Source organism: Symphalangus syndactylus, chromosome 22 (assembly GCF_028878055.3).
Source record: "Symphalangus syndactylus isolate Jambi chromosome 22, NHGRI_mSymSyn1-v2.1_pri, whole genome shotgun sequence".
Classification (NCBI taxonomy): Eukaryota; Metazoa; Chordata; class Mammalia; order Primates; family Hylobatidae; genus Symphalangus; species Symphalangus syndactylus.
The window spans coordinates 23,633,228-23,650,864 of record NC_072444.2 but is presented as its reverse complement, the minus strand read 5'-3'; the positions used below and the strand labels follow the sequence as shown (position 1 = coordinate 23,650,864).

Genomic DNA, 17,637 nt, shown 5'->3' with positions numbered 1-17,637 from the left:
CTTCTTGGTTTGTGTTTTCATCTGTTTATTGTTACAGCAGTCCTGCTCATTTCTTAAGCAAATATAATTTAATGCCATTTCAGTAAGCTGAAGCTTGTTTAGTTTTTTTCCCCATCGTTTGTACCAGCATAGTAGCTTAGATTCTTGTTTGCAAATCTATACAAAGATGGGTTCATAGAATTTTAGCGATTTTAATATGGTATGATTCTAAGCTGTTTTTTTGCTTGTAACAGTTACTTTGGTGATTATTAGTCTGTTGTAGCAATAATACGTATTTTAGTATGAATATACTATGAATCGTTCTTAATATTAAAGAAAATTGGTCTAATCTATTCTGTCATGTATTGCTGTCACTTTCCAGTTTTGATCAAGTCAATATTCGAAACTAGGTGCTTTAATTAAATAGATTAAACTGATATAATAATTGCTGATAATTCTCTGGGCAAAGCATGTAAAAGGAGTTACTTATATGAATTTAAATGAGACACTAATAAAATTTGCTTATTCTTACATATTTTTAAAAATAAAAACATTAGTATGTGTTGACCATGTAAGATGGTACATGCAGCTTTATGTAAGAGCAGCCGATGCCAATGTTATGCTGTAGAGCAGAGTTACCTTGCTGATTACAGTCAACATTTGTCTAAAGAGTATGGAGAGAAGGGCTGGGTAGGGAGAGTGGAGGAGGTTGGTTCTGTGGTTCACGTACCTGGAGCAGACCTGAGGAGGGTGGAGTAAGTGGTCAGAGAAGTGTGGGCTCAGCTCTGGGGTCGCCAGAAGGACAGAGTAGACTTTGCCAGTGAGGTGGGGAACCTTTGGAGGGTTTTGAGGAGAGGGCTGTTAGAGTTGAGTTAAAAAATTCTTAATAAATACGAATAATGAAACTATTCTACAGGGCAGAATCAGGACTTGGTTACTGGTTGAAAATAATAATAATAATAATAAATAATAACTTACCGTGTTTTCTATATGTCAGGCACTAGCCTAAGTGCTTTCCGTTCAGTAAGTCATTTACTATTGACTGCAACCACATGAGGTGGGCACCATTACTATCCCTATTTAACAGATAAGAAAGTGAACACAATCGAAAATATTTTCTTGGTGCATTAAAGTTTCATTTGAACATGACTTAAAGATGAGAATTTAGGATTTATTAACCTGTTTAGTTATTTGACTTTAAAAATCAACTTTGAGGTATAATCTGCATACAGTAAAAGGTAACTGTTTTAACGGTATAGTACAAGTTTCACACCTGTGTTAACTGTCACCACTGTCGAGTCATAGGACGTGTCCGTCACCCCAAAAAGTTCTTTTCTACTGCTCTGAAGTTAGTCTTTCCCTGTCCAAGGTCACTACTGATCGGCTTTCTGTTCTTACACATTGGTTTTTCCTATTCTGGGGTTTCATAGGAGTGGAATACATATAGTCCTTGCCCTTTGGTGTTTGTCTTGTTTTGGTCTGCATACTGTTTCTGAGATTCAGCCATATTGTTGCATGTATCAGTAGTTCATTTCTTTACAGGAGCTGTTTTATGGGACACCATCTGACCATCTAGATAATGTCTATTCATAATCTTAATTCCAAAGAGTTAGCGAAACCCTGGGATGGCTTTCTTTCATCTTAGTTATCTCTCTCCCTTTTTTCTAATTCTAAAAATATATATGATATAAAAAGTTGAAACCACTTTCACTGTTTTATCATATTATTAATATAGAAGTATATTTTTATAGATAATTATAAATATGAATCTGATTTTTTCACTTTAAAAAAAGACTTCTAAGTAAGGTGGTTGCTATCTGTTTTGACTTAAACCTCAGTAAATGTGTAGTTTAGGAAATTAGCATGTTGAATGAATAGTGGTAGCACTTGAAATCTCATTTTGAATCATGTATTCTACTAGATAAATTAGCAAATTTTAGAAAATCTGGGACCTTGTCTTTCTGAATGAAAATATTATTTGTGAAATTCAAAAAAAAAATTAACAACCTGAATAGCATTTCCTTAAGTCACTGGAACGAGCTTGTGGCAAGAAGCCTTTCCTCTTATGTTAGGATAGTAACACTTTGGCAGAGAAAAAAGCTGTGGGACTGTTTTTCTCTGCCTCTCCTTTGATGCCCTCTAACTCACTCTCCTTGGTCAGTTCTGGCAATGTCATTCCAGCTGTGTGACCTTGGGCAAATCCTCAGCTTATTTGTGTTCGCTTTCTTATCTGTTAAATGGGGACAGTAATGGTGCCCACCCTATGTGGTTGCAGTCAATAGTAAATGAGTTTCTAGATGTAAAGCCCTTAGGCTAGTGCCTGACATATAGGAAACACCGTAAGTTATTATTTATTACTGTTAATTTTTCAGCCGGTAACCATGTCCTGATTCTGCCCTGTAAAATAGTTTAATTACTATTACTGCATGAATTCAGACCCAAACATCCCTTCTCTGGGCTATTACAGAAAGCTCCTGATTGATTTCCTTGCAAACAGTTTTCCTCCCTACGGGACCATTCTTCATAGGCCTTACAGAACATGCGGCTCACCGTCTGGGAAATCAGAAAAGCTGGTGGTCGTTGTGAGTTGTTGGGAATGTTTTCGTGGAGGAGCTGGGATTTGAACTTGACCTGGAAGGATGTAGAGGATATTGACCGTCAGAAGAATTGAGGGCCAGGTGGAAGCCTAAATTGAGAAAGGCCCAGAGTAGCAAGGGGACCTGATGTGGTGAGGGTAGGAGGGGCCAGAGGGTGTGCCAGGAACCCAGATGCCTGTAGGGGCCAGGGATGACCTGTAAGAGTAAAATGGGGATTTTTCTGTGATTTCTTCCAATAGAATTTTTTTTTTTTTTAAATCCATGGGTAGACCGAACAAACCCCATGTGAGATGAAAGGCTGTAGCCCACAGTTTGTTGCTTTGGATGAAGATAGTTTGAGAAGTTAAAACTCAGTCTCACCAGTAACAGCCTCGGTGGGAGGCAGTAGAAAGCTCCTTCTCCTGCTTACCAACCCCCTGTCCCCACCCTCACCCATTCCCATTCTGTATTAGAATCTTCTGGACAAGAGGAGGGGATGAGCCCTCAGGTGTCTTATTTTCTTTGCTTCTCTTGAATGTTGAGAGTCTCTAAAGCCAGCAGACGAACTACTAGATTTTATTTAGAAAGTTTAAAAAGCGTTTTGAATCAGATGCTTTGTAGATTGCTTATTCAAGAAGACAAAAGGTACAGAGAAGTTGAATGTAGAGTAGCCTAGAAGCCAGAAAGCCTCACCGCATCTCGTCACTCTCCTGCCCAAACCCTCTTGTGTCATCCCACCGCTCTCTGAATTGAGTTCAGCTCTTTGCCCTGCCTTGGTTTTGCAGGTTCCAGTGGCGGCTGCCTCTGCTTTCTTCCTGGCTCTACTCTGATGCAGCCGCGGTGGCCTCTTTTTATTCCTGAACAGCCCAGGCCCCTTCTCTCCTCGGCATGTTTGCCTGGACTGCTCAGTTCTTAATACATGACTCATTTCCATCTCTCAAGTCCAAGCCCCTGTGTGACATCTTCTCTGAGAGGCCTCTCCCTGCCATCCTAACTAAAGCACTGCACTGTCCCATCCTCATCTCTCTTACATCACTCTTTAGGTCACTGAGACGTTGAACACCCCTAGTCTGCCACATTAGCTTGGGGTGCAGGTGGGCAGGACCTGCCCCTTCTCTTGGTTGCTGCGTTCCCCAGGTAGTGCTGCTCCAGCACACGGACACTCGCTGCTAATATGTGCAGGATGGTTGGAGATTCCTGAATAACTTCAGGTTGGAAGATGTCAGTGGCAATGGGAACTGGAGAAAGGGATCGGACGTGACAGATTTTGAAGGATCAGCAGCTGGGTTTGGCTCTTTTGACCACCCTCACTTCCGGAGTCCTCCCTGGCTTTGGTGATGCCATGTGCTTGGTGCCTCTTTGGCTCTGCGACAACTTCTAGGACTGGGACTCATTTGCTGTGCTTTTTCTTCCCTTTCATTCTTTGATAAGGGCATTCTGAGGGCTTTGTTTTTGGCTGTTCTCTCCTTCTCTGCTTTCCATCGAGGACTCTCATCCACTTCCATGGACTCCATGGCCAGCTGGGGCCGTACTGCTCTTACAGCCATCTCTCTGTGCCCAGACCTCTGGGCAGTTGATTGCCAGGCATTTGTTTGCCCGTTCACAGTGACCACTGCTCTGAGCTGGGCACTCTGTGCCAGGCTGTATCGAGGCGAGTAAGCAGAGCCTGCTTGTCTACAGCCCTAAACTTGCCTCTCTGGAGAGGTGATTAACCAAGCCAACCGGGAAGGGCTTTCACAATACACAGGGCACACTGTTGCAAGTTGTGGAGAGTGTTGTAACTGAGCCATAGGGGAAATCCTACCAGGTTAGGATAGTGGGGACTGGCTTCTAGGAGGCTAAAGTGTTCTCTGGGTAGAGCCCAGGCCTGGAATACAAATGCAAATTGGCCCCTTTTGGTAACCTCACCTTGCTGGGGTCTCAGCTTCACCACCCTGGGGTTTAAAGTATTGGGAACTTTCTTCTGCTTTTTTGTCCATTGCCTGCAGGAACCCAAAGGGGCATTGACAGTAAACTGTTGTGTTTAATACTGTGAAGCCATTGCAACTTATCTCAGTTTATTCTGGTATATTTTGCTTTTTCTCCTTTAGAGATTAGCAGTGAAACCCTTCAAATGAAAAAGACTCTTGTGCCTGTTTGGGGAAAGCAAATGTCACAGCCATGTTTTGTCCCCAACTTTGCATACTTGATGCCGCTCACTCTCTTTTCACGTGTACATTGATGTAGACAGTTATAGGAATTCCTTTTCATGGCTTTTTTTTTTTTTTTTGAGACAGTCTCACTCTGTCCCCAGGCTGTAGTGCAGTGGTACGATCTTGGCTCACTGCAACCTCCGCCTCCTGGGTTCAAGCGATTCTCCTGCCTCAGCCTCCCGAGTAGCTGAGACTACAGGCACGCACCACCATACTCAGCTAATTTTTGTATTTCTAGTAGAGACGGGGTTTCATCATGTTGGCCAGGATGGTCTCGATCTCCTGACCTCGTGATCCAACCATCTCAACCTCCCAAAGTTCATGGCTTATTTTTAAGGGAAAATGTATAAAACAGAGTATGGAAGAAAAATATATTGCAGGGCATAGAGGGAGAAAAAGGAAGGAGGAGGAAGAGGGGAGAAAGCTTATAGTTGTAACACTTGTAGTTTTTAATGTTAACAGTACTCAGGAAGTGGGGGAGGTGCCCAGGAAGGGGAGAACGTAGGACATGAATGTTTGGATTAAGCCCCCCACCTCCCTCCACTCTTGTAGGTTTGGTCTTTAGGAGTCGGTCCTGTCTTCTCAGCCCTGAGAGGGGAGGTACGATGGAAGACTGGAGGCAGTCTTAGTGCAGCAGCAGCTTGAGCTTTTTGATGATGTTTGTTGTATCTATGGATGTTTACCATATTGGAAATTATAACAAATTATTTTGAAATAGTTATAGATCCACATGAAGTTATAAGAATAGTATAGAGAGTCCTATGTACTCTATTTATTTTTGAGAAGGAGTCTTGCTCTATCCCCCGGGCTGGAGTGCAGTGGCATAACCTCGGCTCACTGCAACTTCCACCTCCTGGGTTCAAGTGATTCTCCTGCCTCAGCCTCCTGAGTAGCTGGGATTACAGGCGTGTGCCACCATGCCTAGTTTTTGTTTTTTTAGTAGAGATAGGTTTTTACCACGTTGGCCAGGCTGGTCTTGAACTCCTGACCTCAAGTGATCTGCCTGCCTCAGCCTCCCAAAGTGCTGGGATTACAGGCATGAGCCACTGCGCCCGGCCCAAGTCCTGTGTACTCTTTACCCAGCCTTTTCTAGCAGTAACATTTTACGAAGCTTTAGTACAATATGAAAGCTAGGAAATTGATTTGGTATAATAATGCTAGACTACAGGCCTTATTCATAAATCAGAAAAATTTAAAACATAAGATTAAGCAATCACACATTTCATAAGCCACCAGAATGATGACATTTTCACACATGATAGCCTCCAGAAAAGTCCACTGTACACACCTGAGAGTGAAAAAAGGCAGACAACATCTTAGTGTTGTTATAGCAGTAGCTCTGACCTTGTGGGCCCCAGAAAGGGAATTCTCAGGTGTCCACGGACTGTGAGGTATGAGACCCCACTGGGTTGGTGGTTAGAATGTAGACTCTGGAATCTGTCTGGATTTTATCTTGGCTCCACTACTTCAAAACTATGTAGCTTGGGAAAGTTACTCAGCAGGGCTGCTCTGTGGCATAGTATTTGAGAATCTAGACCCTGAAGCGAGATTGTCTGGATTGAAATTACCTAGCTCTGCCACCTGCTGGCTGTGACTGTGGGCAAAGTTTAGTTTCATCTGTAACATGGAGATCGTAAAAGTGCCTATAGCAATTGGTAGTGTGCAGATTAAATGAGGTGATAAGTGCTTAGAATTGTGCCTGACACATCTGGAACGCTCCATCTGTGTTAGTTGTGATTGTTACTGTTGTGATGATTAAATGAGGTAATGCATGTAAAGTGCTTAGCACAGATCTTGGCCCAGAGGATGGAATAAATGTTATACTCCCTAAGCTCCTCACTCCGTCCAGCATGGAAAGGTCATCCTGGGTTAGAGGAAATGTATCAGGAAAGCAGTAGAAGGGCCCTTCAGAGGCTCCCCAGCAAGGTCAAAACTCGTGAATCAAAATCTCTCCAAGGTTTCTTGTCTCAGGGAGCAGGAACAGAGAAGTTCTTCCTCTAGCCAGTGGGCTTCATGAGGAGGGCGTCCTTGATCCTTACCACCTAGCATGGTGCTAGCTCTGAGCAGACACTCAGGGAGTATGTGTTAATGACTGACGGATGGGCTGAATGAAGGAGAGAGGCTTTGGCGATTAATTGGGAAAAGAGAAGCGAGTAGTGACTTTGAGTTTAAGGTAGGAAGTTGGAAACATCGGATTAATGAGATCAATTAATAGTTAATAACTAAATGACATTAAATTGACTTAAATTTAACATGTTTAATACATACTGTTCCAAATCTGTTCATTGATACATGTTTAAAGACTGTACTTCATTAAGCAGTCAAATAATGAGTCCTCATTGAGGTCAGCTAATAGGGAATCAGAGAAGTCCTTTAGCTTCTTTCATATCACAGTGATCAGTGTTAAAAACCCATGAGACAGGAACATACTTCTATTCAGGGGCAGCAAGGACGGGGTGTGCTGGGAGACACCAGCAGCTGGGGTGCCTTGCAGAGCTTGCGATCTGCTCTCTGCCCTCTGCTTGATGACTTCTACTCTGCTTATTCTGGGTAGACGAGCGAATGGCGATGAGTGTTTCTCAGAGGCCTTACCCCTGCCTGCCCCTCCTGCCTCAGTTCTAGCTGCTTCTCCTACCTTCTCTGCTCTGGACACATGGGTCTTTTTGCCTGGATACTGTGTTTCCTCTTAATTTGAGATTTGGTCCTGGCTGTTTTCTTTTCCTGACATGTTTCCCCGATACTGTCACAGATTCCCTTTCTACTTTTAGAGAGGCCTCACTCAGCATTCTGTCTGAAGAGGCATCCCCAACCCTACTCCATGACTGTTTCCTTTTTTTTTTTTTTTTTTTTTTTTTTGAGACAGAGCCTCGCTCTGTCAGCCAGGCTGGAGTGCAGTGGCATGATCTCGGCTCGTTGCAACCTCCGCCTTCCGGGCTCAAGCAATTCTCTTGCTTCAGCCTCCCGAGTAGCTGGGATTACAGGCATGAGCCACCACGCACAGCTAATTTTTGTATTTTTAGTAGAGACGGGGTTTCACCATGTTGGCCAGGCTGGTCTCGAACTCCTGACCTCAGGTAATCTGCCCACCTTAACCTTCTGAAGTGCTAGGATTACAGGCGTGAGCCACCACGCCCGGCGTTGCCCTCTTTTTTTTCATTCGCCACTGATCAGAAGGCATGTGTCCGCTTTTTTGTGCTTGAGTTTTCTACCGGGCATCAGCCATTGTATGTATGCGTTTAATTTTGTCTCTGTTTCTTACCAGAGTGATGCCTTGTTGAGGCAAGCGTGCTGCCTAGAACATTGCCTGGCCCATAGCAGGGATTTGGAAATACATAAATAAACAGAGTAGATGGTGCAATTTATTTTAGACAAGATCAATCTGGGAAATAGTGCCAAGATCAAATTGTGATTCTTTAGTGTAAGAATCAAGATGAACCTGTTTAGATAGGATATTACATCTTATCCTGTCAGGATATGTACCAAGAAGAGATCCCAGTTTATGAGTATGTGGGGGAGAGAATTTTTTGAAAACATCCTTTGTTCCTAAGGTTCACTTGTACATTGGTTGCTTGGAATTAATGGCATACCACATTTTCTAAAAAAGGATCCTTATATTGATCCAGAAGAATACCTACCTCAAATTCAAGAAATTCAGGCACATGTGGAGGAGATACTTCCTGATAGATGACCCAGCTCTTTTATGTATTTCTATCCCTCCTTTTTAAAAAAGGCTTTAAGTTAGCTTACAAAGAGCCATGTACTCATTCAAGTATTTAAGTGACAACAAACATTTGAAATCTACTGCTAAGCTGGGGGAACACAACACTGAATAAGATAGACACCATCTGTCTTCACTGCAGTCTCACAGAGGAGGCACACAGTAAACACAGAGCTATACAAATAAGCATTTAAAATTGTGGTAAGAGCTATGAAGGAGAACCAAGGAAGAAAAGAGGGTGGTTCTATTTAGGAAGTCCAGCCCATGAAGTCTACCTTCTACTTCTCAAATGATTTTCTAGAAATGTTCTAGGCAGTTTGCAGCCATAGCCACGGCCATGGAGAGTCCAGCGGGGCTGTGGGGGAGAAGGGAGGGAGTACCCTGGGGCTGCCCAGCGTCTGGGTTGTGCTGCTGTGAACTGAGGTGCTCCTGTTGTAGTTCGGTCCTTTTGTAATGTGAAGGATACAACAATAACAGAAAAAGCTTTCCTCTGCTGGGTGTATGAGTCCAAAAGGAAAACCAGTGGGTCGAGTGGGACAAGATGTGGAATAAAGGAGTAATTTAAAAGAAAAAAAAAAAGACAAAAAATAATGGGTTGACTTAAAAGAGATAAACAAATGCATAGGATTTTTTGGTATTTCTTTTTCCCATGGCATCTCTGCTGAGGTCCTTCATGTACTCGGGCGCTTTAGAAATTTTAATACACGTGGTCTCTAACTTGTACTCGAGTTACACATTTCCTATGGGAGTGACCATTCCTGCCTTAAGCACCATCTCCTGCTGACATTTCCATGGAAATCTGGAAGTTTTAGGGCAGAGGTTCTTAGATGATATTCCAGCAGAATCTTAAGTGAAAACTCCATGATGGTTAGGACTGACTATAGGCACTCGAATCAGGCAGATAGGGGTTCAGATCCAGGCTTTGAGCCATTTAAGCAATGTCCCTAAGCTCTTAATTCCGTGCTCTGTGTGGCGAGGGGGAGACACTGATAATACCTGTCTCTTGGGCTATTTGGAGTACATTCTACCCAGCATGTAAGACAGCACAGTGCCTTGAGTGAGGAAGTTCTCAGTAAATATGAAGTTGTCATTAGAATTACTGTGAAAGTGCCTGGAAGTATCCGTTTAAGTTAGCAGACATGGTGACTTTTCAAAGCGGCTGTGCTTCTGGGGAGGATAAATGGTGCTGAGTGTTTGCCTAGGGTCCCAACTGAGACAGAAGAAGAAAACTCCCTTTTACTTTACTAAATGGCCAGTGCTGATAGGACATCACTCTGGCTAATATTTGTTAATGTCATTTACTTTATCAGTGTTATGAAATAATCATTATGTAGCTTAGGATGCCAATGCCAACTACCAATGTAATACCTTTTCCCTTTTTGGAAATAAATCATTCACATTTCTAAAAATCCAGCTTATAGATTAAGAATTTAAAAATGGGGACACTATATTTAGAAGTGAAAAATGTCTATGGTTAATTTATTCACACTTTAGCTAATTAAAAGTACCGTAAGACCATTTTCTGGGGCTAATTGGCTATCTTACGTTTTGGAAAATGTTTCAGGGATATTGTTGGGACAAAGGTGAAATCAAGCAGGAACAAAGCATTTGTGTGTCTGAAATGTAGGCTCAGTTGGCTTGGCTTTGCACAAGAGACAAACCTGTCTCTAGATTCCCTCTCTTGGGCTCTCGAGCTTGAAGCAGGCCAGAGAGTAGATGACCATGTTTATAATGACTGTGAGATTTATTTATCTTGAAGTATACTGTTGATAATTAATAAACCAAAAATTGAAATGCTGAGAGTATGCCGGTTTGGATGATAATCTTTTCTTGGTACATATATTCTTGAAGATGACAAGAGCTTCATTGTTGCGGGAAAAATTAATGTTTTTTGTTTGGGGTTTACTTTTGCCTGTGTTGGTTCATTTAAAAGTCCTGGAGAAATGTTTCCCTGTGCAGTGAAATGAAACACACTCAGACTACAAAGCCTATCATTCTTAGCAGTGCCATGATATGCACATCAGTTAGACTTGATAAGCACATCAGCTCTGTAGTATATATGATGTACTGGTTACTAGACCCTTGGTGTTCCTTTGATTTGAAAGTTAATGAAAAAATAACAGTCATATTCTCCCAGTTGGCTCATATCTCTCCCTTCCTTACATACATATCTAATAGTAATCTTTTCTTAAGATTATGATGAATTCCAGCCTAAACTTTGATAAATAATTTTTAAAGATTCTCTGTTTCTTAGCAACTCTGTGATATCCTGGTGACTTTGCTGTTTAGTGACTTGGTAAACAGTGGTAAATTGCCATTTCCTGGAAAGGTGGCACTTGCAGTAAGGGACCACAATAAGTTATCGTGTTTTGGGGTGGAATATTCAAGCCCCATCCAGTTAGGGGTTGTTGCTGGAGGGCAACATGGATGGGGCAGGGTTGGAGGGCCCCAGTAGCCTTTGTGGTGTGTGCTGAAAGCATTCATTGAAGTGGGCAGTGTTGGTTTTTATTTTTTACATGTGCTAAGGTACTGATGGTAGCCTTTGATTTAGAAGTAAGCTTATGCTATATTTTGCTGCCAGATTCTATTTGAGTTTAAAGCAGTATGGTGTCAGAGATTATCATATTTTGGAAATGGCCACAGGTGGCTGGAACAAAATAGAGTAACACAGACATGCTTGAAGGTGGCAGTGGTTTCCTTTAGACAGTTACAAACAAGCATCAAAGCAGCTCATCAAATGCTTGACATCATCTTTTTGGTCTGGCTTGCCAGCTTCAGGTTTCTGTTACATTTTTGCATATTTGCTTATTGAACCAGAAAAAAAAACAAAACCCATGATTTGAGTTTTCTTTGCTATGATCCTTCTATTTCTTGACTTGCAGAACGCTACTGAGCCTGCGGCAGCCACCGAGACCCTGGCTGAGGTACCCGAACATGTGCTGCGAGGACTTCCGGAGGAAGTGAGGCTTTTCCCTTCTGCTGTTGACAAGACCCGGATTGGTGAGTGCTCCTCCTGTCATGGAGCAAGTCAGGCAGTAAAGAGCAGGTGGCAGTGAGGCTTCCTGCAGGGGCATGTCAGGTAGGGAGCGCACCATAAAAGCAGCGATTTACTCTTGACTTAGAAGATTATATGGTGTTGATGCATTTTCCAGTCAAGAATCCAGGTTGGACATGGGTTGTAAAAATAAAACCAGGAACACACACACACACACACACACACGTAGGTCCCATCCCTCTTGCCCAAGTGTCCTCCTCCTCTGAGTCTCCCTGCTGAGCCTCGCCCCACAGAACGTGTTGTTCCCTTCTCTCTGATTTCACCATGAGGAGCATGATTGTACCATTATATTCACTTCATTGTTTTGTAGTATTTTTACACTTGGCCCTGTTGTTGCTTGTGAGTGCCTTTATTTCTTATGTATCTTTGTGCCTCCAGTAGCAGATACTTTGTGGACCCTCAGTAGATACTTGAATGAATGACATGCTGTGAGTGTATCTAAATTCTTCTGGCTGGGATTTCTCCTTGAATACAAACCAAGCTTGTGTGTGTTTGGTCTTTTTGTGGCCTAATCTTTAGACAGAAGCTAAGGAAGTAAATTGTAAAACTTTAGTCAAAATACAGTCTTGGAATATATCATATTTATATCCCTGTTTCTTTTTTTTAGATATACTTCCAGTATTCCAATTTATATGTACATATGTATGAAAACATTTTAATACATGCTTTTAAAAATTCTCATTGGAAACTTACTCATTGAGCAGTTTGAATATATTGTTCAAACGAAAGTGGTTGATTTTGTAGCTCAACTGATTGTTAGTAGTGTTGTCAAATGCAGTTCATAGCAGACTTACAGAAAAGTGGAATTTGTACATCCTAGCAGGATAGAACTGGCCCAGCCTTTACCCCCCATTCTGTACACGAGGAAACTGAAGCCAAAAGGTGAGGGAACCGATCTAAAGTGATGCTGTGTGCCAGTTCCTTGACTGCTGGGCCAGACTCCTGCCATTTCACTGCCTGCTTGCTCATTATATCGCTTTCTGTTATGGTCAGTGCATAGTAGATAGAAATAACCCTAAGAATACTGTGGATGAACAGCTATTTTGGCTGTTAGAAACTCTGAAAAGTGAGCCGTTCCAGTAGCTAAGTTTTCAGGAAGCTTAGTTAGGCAGGAAAGGGTTTTCTACTTTTAAGCAAATGAACTTCAAAAATATTTATTCATAAAACTATATTTCTAACCCTTTATAAGAACAAGTCATGTTCATTAGAGACAATTTGAACTTTATAAACAAGCAGACAGAGGAGTTTAAAAATCAGTTGTAGTTTCACTCCATTCCAGTATTTTTTCTCTTCAGTTGTTGTGACTGTGTTATTCAAGTATTTGTGATCCTACTGTATGGGTAGTGTTACATGTAAAACATTTTAAAAGTATATAAAACTTTTTTCTAATTATAAAACAATATAGGTTCTTTATAGAACAGAAGAGTATAAAGAAGAAAAATAAAAATCCCCATTGAGGACTTGACTTAATTTAACTTGATCTCAGGCTATTTAACATTAGCTTGATTTAGGCAGTCTAGCCTTTTAACTATTTTGTGAAACTTAATCGATTTTAATGGTTTCAATCTTTAAATAAACATGATACATTATAAAAATACTGATTTTATTTTCTAGGTGTCTGGGCCACTAAACCAATTTTAAAAGGCAAAAAATTTGGGCCATTTGTTGGTGATAAGAAAAAAAGATCTCAGGTTAAGAATAATGTATACATGTGGGAGGTAAGAAGTAATTCTGATTCTTTGTTTTTCAGAGTTTTATGAAATAATTATTCTGTTCTCTCAGAATTTGACATTTTGAATTTAAAGCAATCATTTTAATGGGTTCTTTAAAATCAAGAATATTTTTATTAAAGAGAAAATGTGTTTCCCTGGATACAGACTGCTATTTATATATGCTTTTGTATTTTGAAACTGCTTGGCTGTCCTCAACAATAAATGTCAAATCCATGTTTTATATTGCCGTGTCCAGGGTGTTTTGCTTTGCAGCTAAGACCTTGACTTCCTGTTTGATGGTTTGTCACTTCACAGGCTTCCACATAAACCCCGTAAAAGACACTCTATGGTGGCTGCAAAGAAAGCACTGTTAGGTTCTCTATATTTTAGAAAGTAATTTCTATGTTGCTAGGATATTCAGTTGGATATATTTAGCATATGGCACATATATAGAGTTTGTAATTTTTCAGGAGTTTTTCATCTATTAATTTCATGTTTTCCCAGCAGTTCTGGAAGACAGCAGGGCATCTGCACACTCCTTTGAGAGGAGAAGCAGTCAGGAGACAGAGCTGAGCTCTCCTTCCCTGGGGGGCTCCACCCGGGAGGCCTGTAGATGCAGAACTAGAATGCATCTCTCCTGCCTCACTGGGAGGCAGTTAAGGTTTTCATTGCATTGCCTGAGTTCAGATCCTACCTCTAGCTTCGTGACTTGGAGCAGGGTACATAACCTCTGGGCTAGAAAACCCTCAATTTAAAAAACAGAGATAAAAGATATCTCCTAGGATAGTTGTGAAGATAAAATTTGTCGTTGTTGCTTTTGTTGTTCCCTGGGGTATTGCATAGGAATTCAGCATTTGTGATGAGTTTAGTTAAGTCAGTGCCCCCTGGAAGCCCCCCTGAGTTCTTAAAGGAGCTCCATGGTGTGACTCCTTTTCAAAACAAGTTAAGTTTTTGGATGGTGAGGAAAAGCATTCCTGTGAGATTGTCTGAAATTGAATCACATCTGTTTTTTCACACATTAACGTGTAAAAGCTTAAAAATAAAGTATGGCTAGGAAATGTGTGGACACTTTTCATCAAAAGTTCTGTGGCATTTGTATGGTTGAGGTATGCTGCTATTTTTCTTCATGCTCTAAGCTGTTTCCCAGCTTGAAAAAAAATCTGACAGTTTCTCCCAATTATTTGAGTTCTTTGTTTCTTATGAATTTGTTATAATGTATCTTCTGACTATTAAAGGGGGGTGTCTTACGAAATGAGGATTTACCACAAGAGTCATTGCATTCTGTTATTTCACCACTTTTGAGGTGTAAGAGTTCTGTATTTGTAGAAAAACTGCCCGGCCAAAAAATGTTAATTACTAAAGATAATGCCTGCATGATTAAAAATGTCTTGACCACAAAATTATGCTCCCAAATAAACTGCATTTTTAATTTTAGATGTTTCCCGAGGGAAACTAACAAATTTGTTTACCAGGTTTAGCACTACGTTTAGTGAGAATAATGTCAAGGAACCAGAAACTGCTTACTCTAGTGCTGTGTTTATAATGGTAATGTTGAACAAATGCCATCAATATTAAACTTGAGTTAGTAGTACCTATTTTATCCCATGTAACAACTTGATGTTGTTGGGCATATTGTATAATTTATTAATAGTGCTTTTTGTAAATTAAGCTTCATTTGCATTGAGATTCATACATAGTATGACTTGATAGTTTGAAAATTTGGAACCATGACTTATTAGAATTTCTTCTATAAACCTGTTAACATCCCATTGTTAATGTAAGATCCTTCTTATATACTGTACTACTAGAGTTTGCAAATCCTTGATAGGAATCCTAGTTCTTATCAAGGGTGGCTTTTGTCTTCCTGCAATTAAAAAAAATCTCATTCAAGTAGTTCTGACTACAAAATATGCATTTGATATAGAAACCTGTAAGCCTTTTGCTCTGTTAAAAGTCAATAGAGATGACATACATGTGTAAGTATGTATATGGCAAAGGAAGTATCAATTATAATGTAAATATTTCTTAGAAGAAAATGAACATTGAGGTAAGACTTAGTAGTTTCCCATTAACTTATTCCAACTCTGCTCTTACCCTCAGACCTGCATCAGAATGCCTTGTATTAATGTAACAGAAATGGCTTATCATCAGAATCTCATCTTGGCATTTGTTCTTCCATCAAAGCCCCTAAGACCAGCTTATCTTTTAGCAGCAGGGTCTTAGACCCTAGCCAGAATTCTATTTTAAAGCTAATCTAAGACAAAGTGTTAAATTGCTCTCCTTGAGCCCTTGATTATCTAACCCAGTCTTAAGTCCTCTAAGCTTTCACTGAAAACATTCTGTTAAATCAGAAATAACAGGAGAGAAACAGTAGAGTATCCTCAGGGTGAATGCACAAAATAGGTTCTCACAAGAAGAGAGCGTTCTTCGATGAGTTTCTGGCAGGGAGCTGGCGCTCGGGACTTGGTGTTTTCATTCTTTTGACTCTCCCCATCCGCGCTGAGTAATCTGCCGTATTTTAAAACCACCTCTGATAAAAGCCTTTTGGATGTACTTTTATGGGACTCAAATTGCTTCTGATTAACAGAACTTTAGAATTGCTTGGATAAGAATTATTTTAGTAAGCTTTTTTTTTCTTTTCTTCTTCTTTTTTTTTTAATACACTTAGTTGTTTTTGGAGCAGTTTTAGGTTCATGGCAAAATTGAGCAGACAGTACAGATAGTTCCCAAATACCCGCTGTCTCCACACATGCACTGCCTTCCCCCTTATCAGCATCCTACGGCAGAGCGGGGCATTTGTCAGCCCATGAACCTGCACTGACACATCGTTATTACCCAAAGTCCATAGTTTACATTAGCGGTCACTGTTTCTGTTATATGTTCTAATAAATCTTTTAAAATTTAAAATTAATACATGCTCACTGCAACATAATAGAAACAACACAGAAAAATATATACAAGAACATAAAGATCATTGAAACTCCTACCCTCCAGGCGCAACCACTATGAACATCTTCCTGAACATTCTTTTAACTCCCTGCTTTGCTGCTTCTCTATTTTCAGCCTCACACATAGACTGGTACATTTACAACCCATATGTAGAAATTGATGCAGTTGAGATCAAACAGCACATGCAGTTTGTAATGCTTTTTTTTCTTTCAGTATCTTGTGGACATATCTATGTCTACTACTTATTTACGTTATTGTTTCTTTTCTTTTTTTTTTTTTTGTTTTTTGAGACAAGGTCTTGCTGTGTCACCCAGGCTGAAATGCAGTGGCGTGTTCACAGCTCATCCTCCGCCTCCTGGGCCCAAGTGATCTTCCTGCCTCAGCCTCCCGAGTAGCTGGGACAGGCCTGTGCCACTATGCCCAGCTAATTTTTGTATTTTTGGTAGAGATGGGGTTTCACCATGTTGCTCAGGCTGGTCTTGAATTCATGGGCTCATGGGCTCAAGCGATCTGCCCGTCTCAGCCTTCCAAAGTGCTGGGATTACAGGTGCAAGCCACTGCACCTGGCTTATTTACATCATTATTCCTATGCCTACCCACAATTTCATTGTATACCATTCATGATTTATTTAACCAAGCCTTATGTTGGACATTTAAATTGTTTTAATGTTTTCATGATTATAAATACTTCTTCAAAGTATAAAACTCATTGTATATAAATATGTGTTGACTTGTCTGATTATTTTCTTAAGATGAATTTCTAGAAGTATAAATGTTGTCAAACAGTTATATACATTTTAACTTTTTATAAATTTTGCCAAACATTTTCTCTCCAGAAGGACTGTACTATTAATTATTTATACAACCACCAAGAGTATATGTTTCTTGCCAGCCTTTTAAAATCCAGTATTGTTAATCTTTTTAATATTAAATTGTTAAAAATATCAATTTTTATAGAGGAAAACCAATGGTCACTGCTTCTATTAATATTTACATTTTATTCATTCAGGCAACAAATTTTGAGGTCAGGAGGATAGAGGGAAGAAGTAGAATTGCATGTCAGTTAAAATTGATAGAGAAATTGTCTCTATAATGAGAAGACTTTAATGTAATTTTTAAAAGATATGTAAACTTTTTTATCAGTCGGCGCTGCTATGATTAAATATTAACAGGTGAGTTTTATAGTCCTTGCTATCTCAGTTCTTCTGATTTCAAATTATTTGTAAGTTAAAATTGCAGGCAAAAAGAAGAGAAGTCAACCAGCTGATTCTGCAGAACCTTTTCTCAGAAAGTACTTTTCAGCTCTCAGTGCTGCTTTCTAGCAGTAGGGAAAGGTTTGGATCACCAGGGAAATCCAACCTGCCACCTGTTTATTACAGCACTGGAACTTAGAATGGTTTTTACATTTTTAAATGGTTGGAAATATAAAAATGTTTTGTGACATATGAAAATTATA

General features: G+C 40.2%; 1 protein-coding gene across 11 annotated transcripts in view; it reads left to right on the top strand.

Annotated features, from left to right (window-relative positions):
- PRDM2 (PR/SET domain 2) overlaps positions 1-17,637 on the top strand; it is a 125,855-nt gene that overhangs the window by 20,312 nt on the left and 87,906 nt on the right. For 10 of the 11 annotated variants that reach the window (XM_063631795.1, XM_055262623.2, XM_063631790.1 and 7 more), the window contains 2 exons: positions 11,348-11,465; positions 13,135-13,238. In XM_063631795.1, the coding sequence (XP_063487865.1) occupies positions 11,348-11,465; positions 13,135-13,238 (222 nt within the window). Of the gene's footprint in view, positions 1-11,347; positions 11,466-13,134; positions 13,239-17,637 lie in introns of those variants that run through there. The other variant, XM_063631793.1, reaches the window with a different exon arrangement.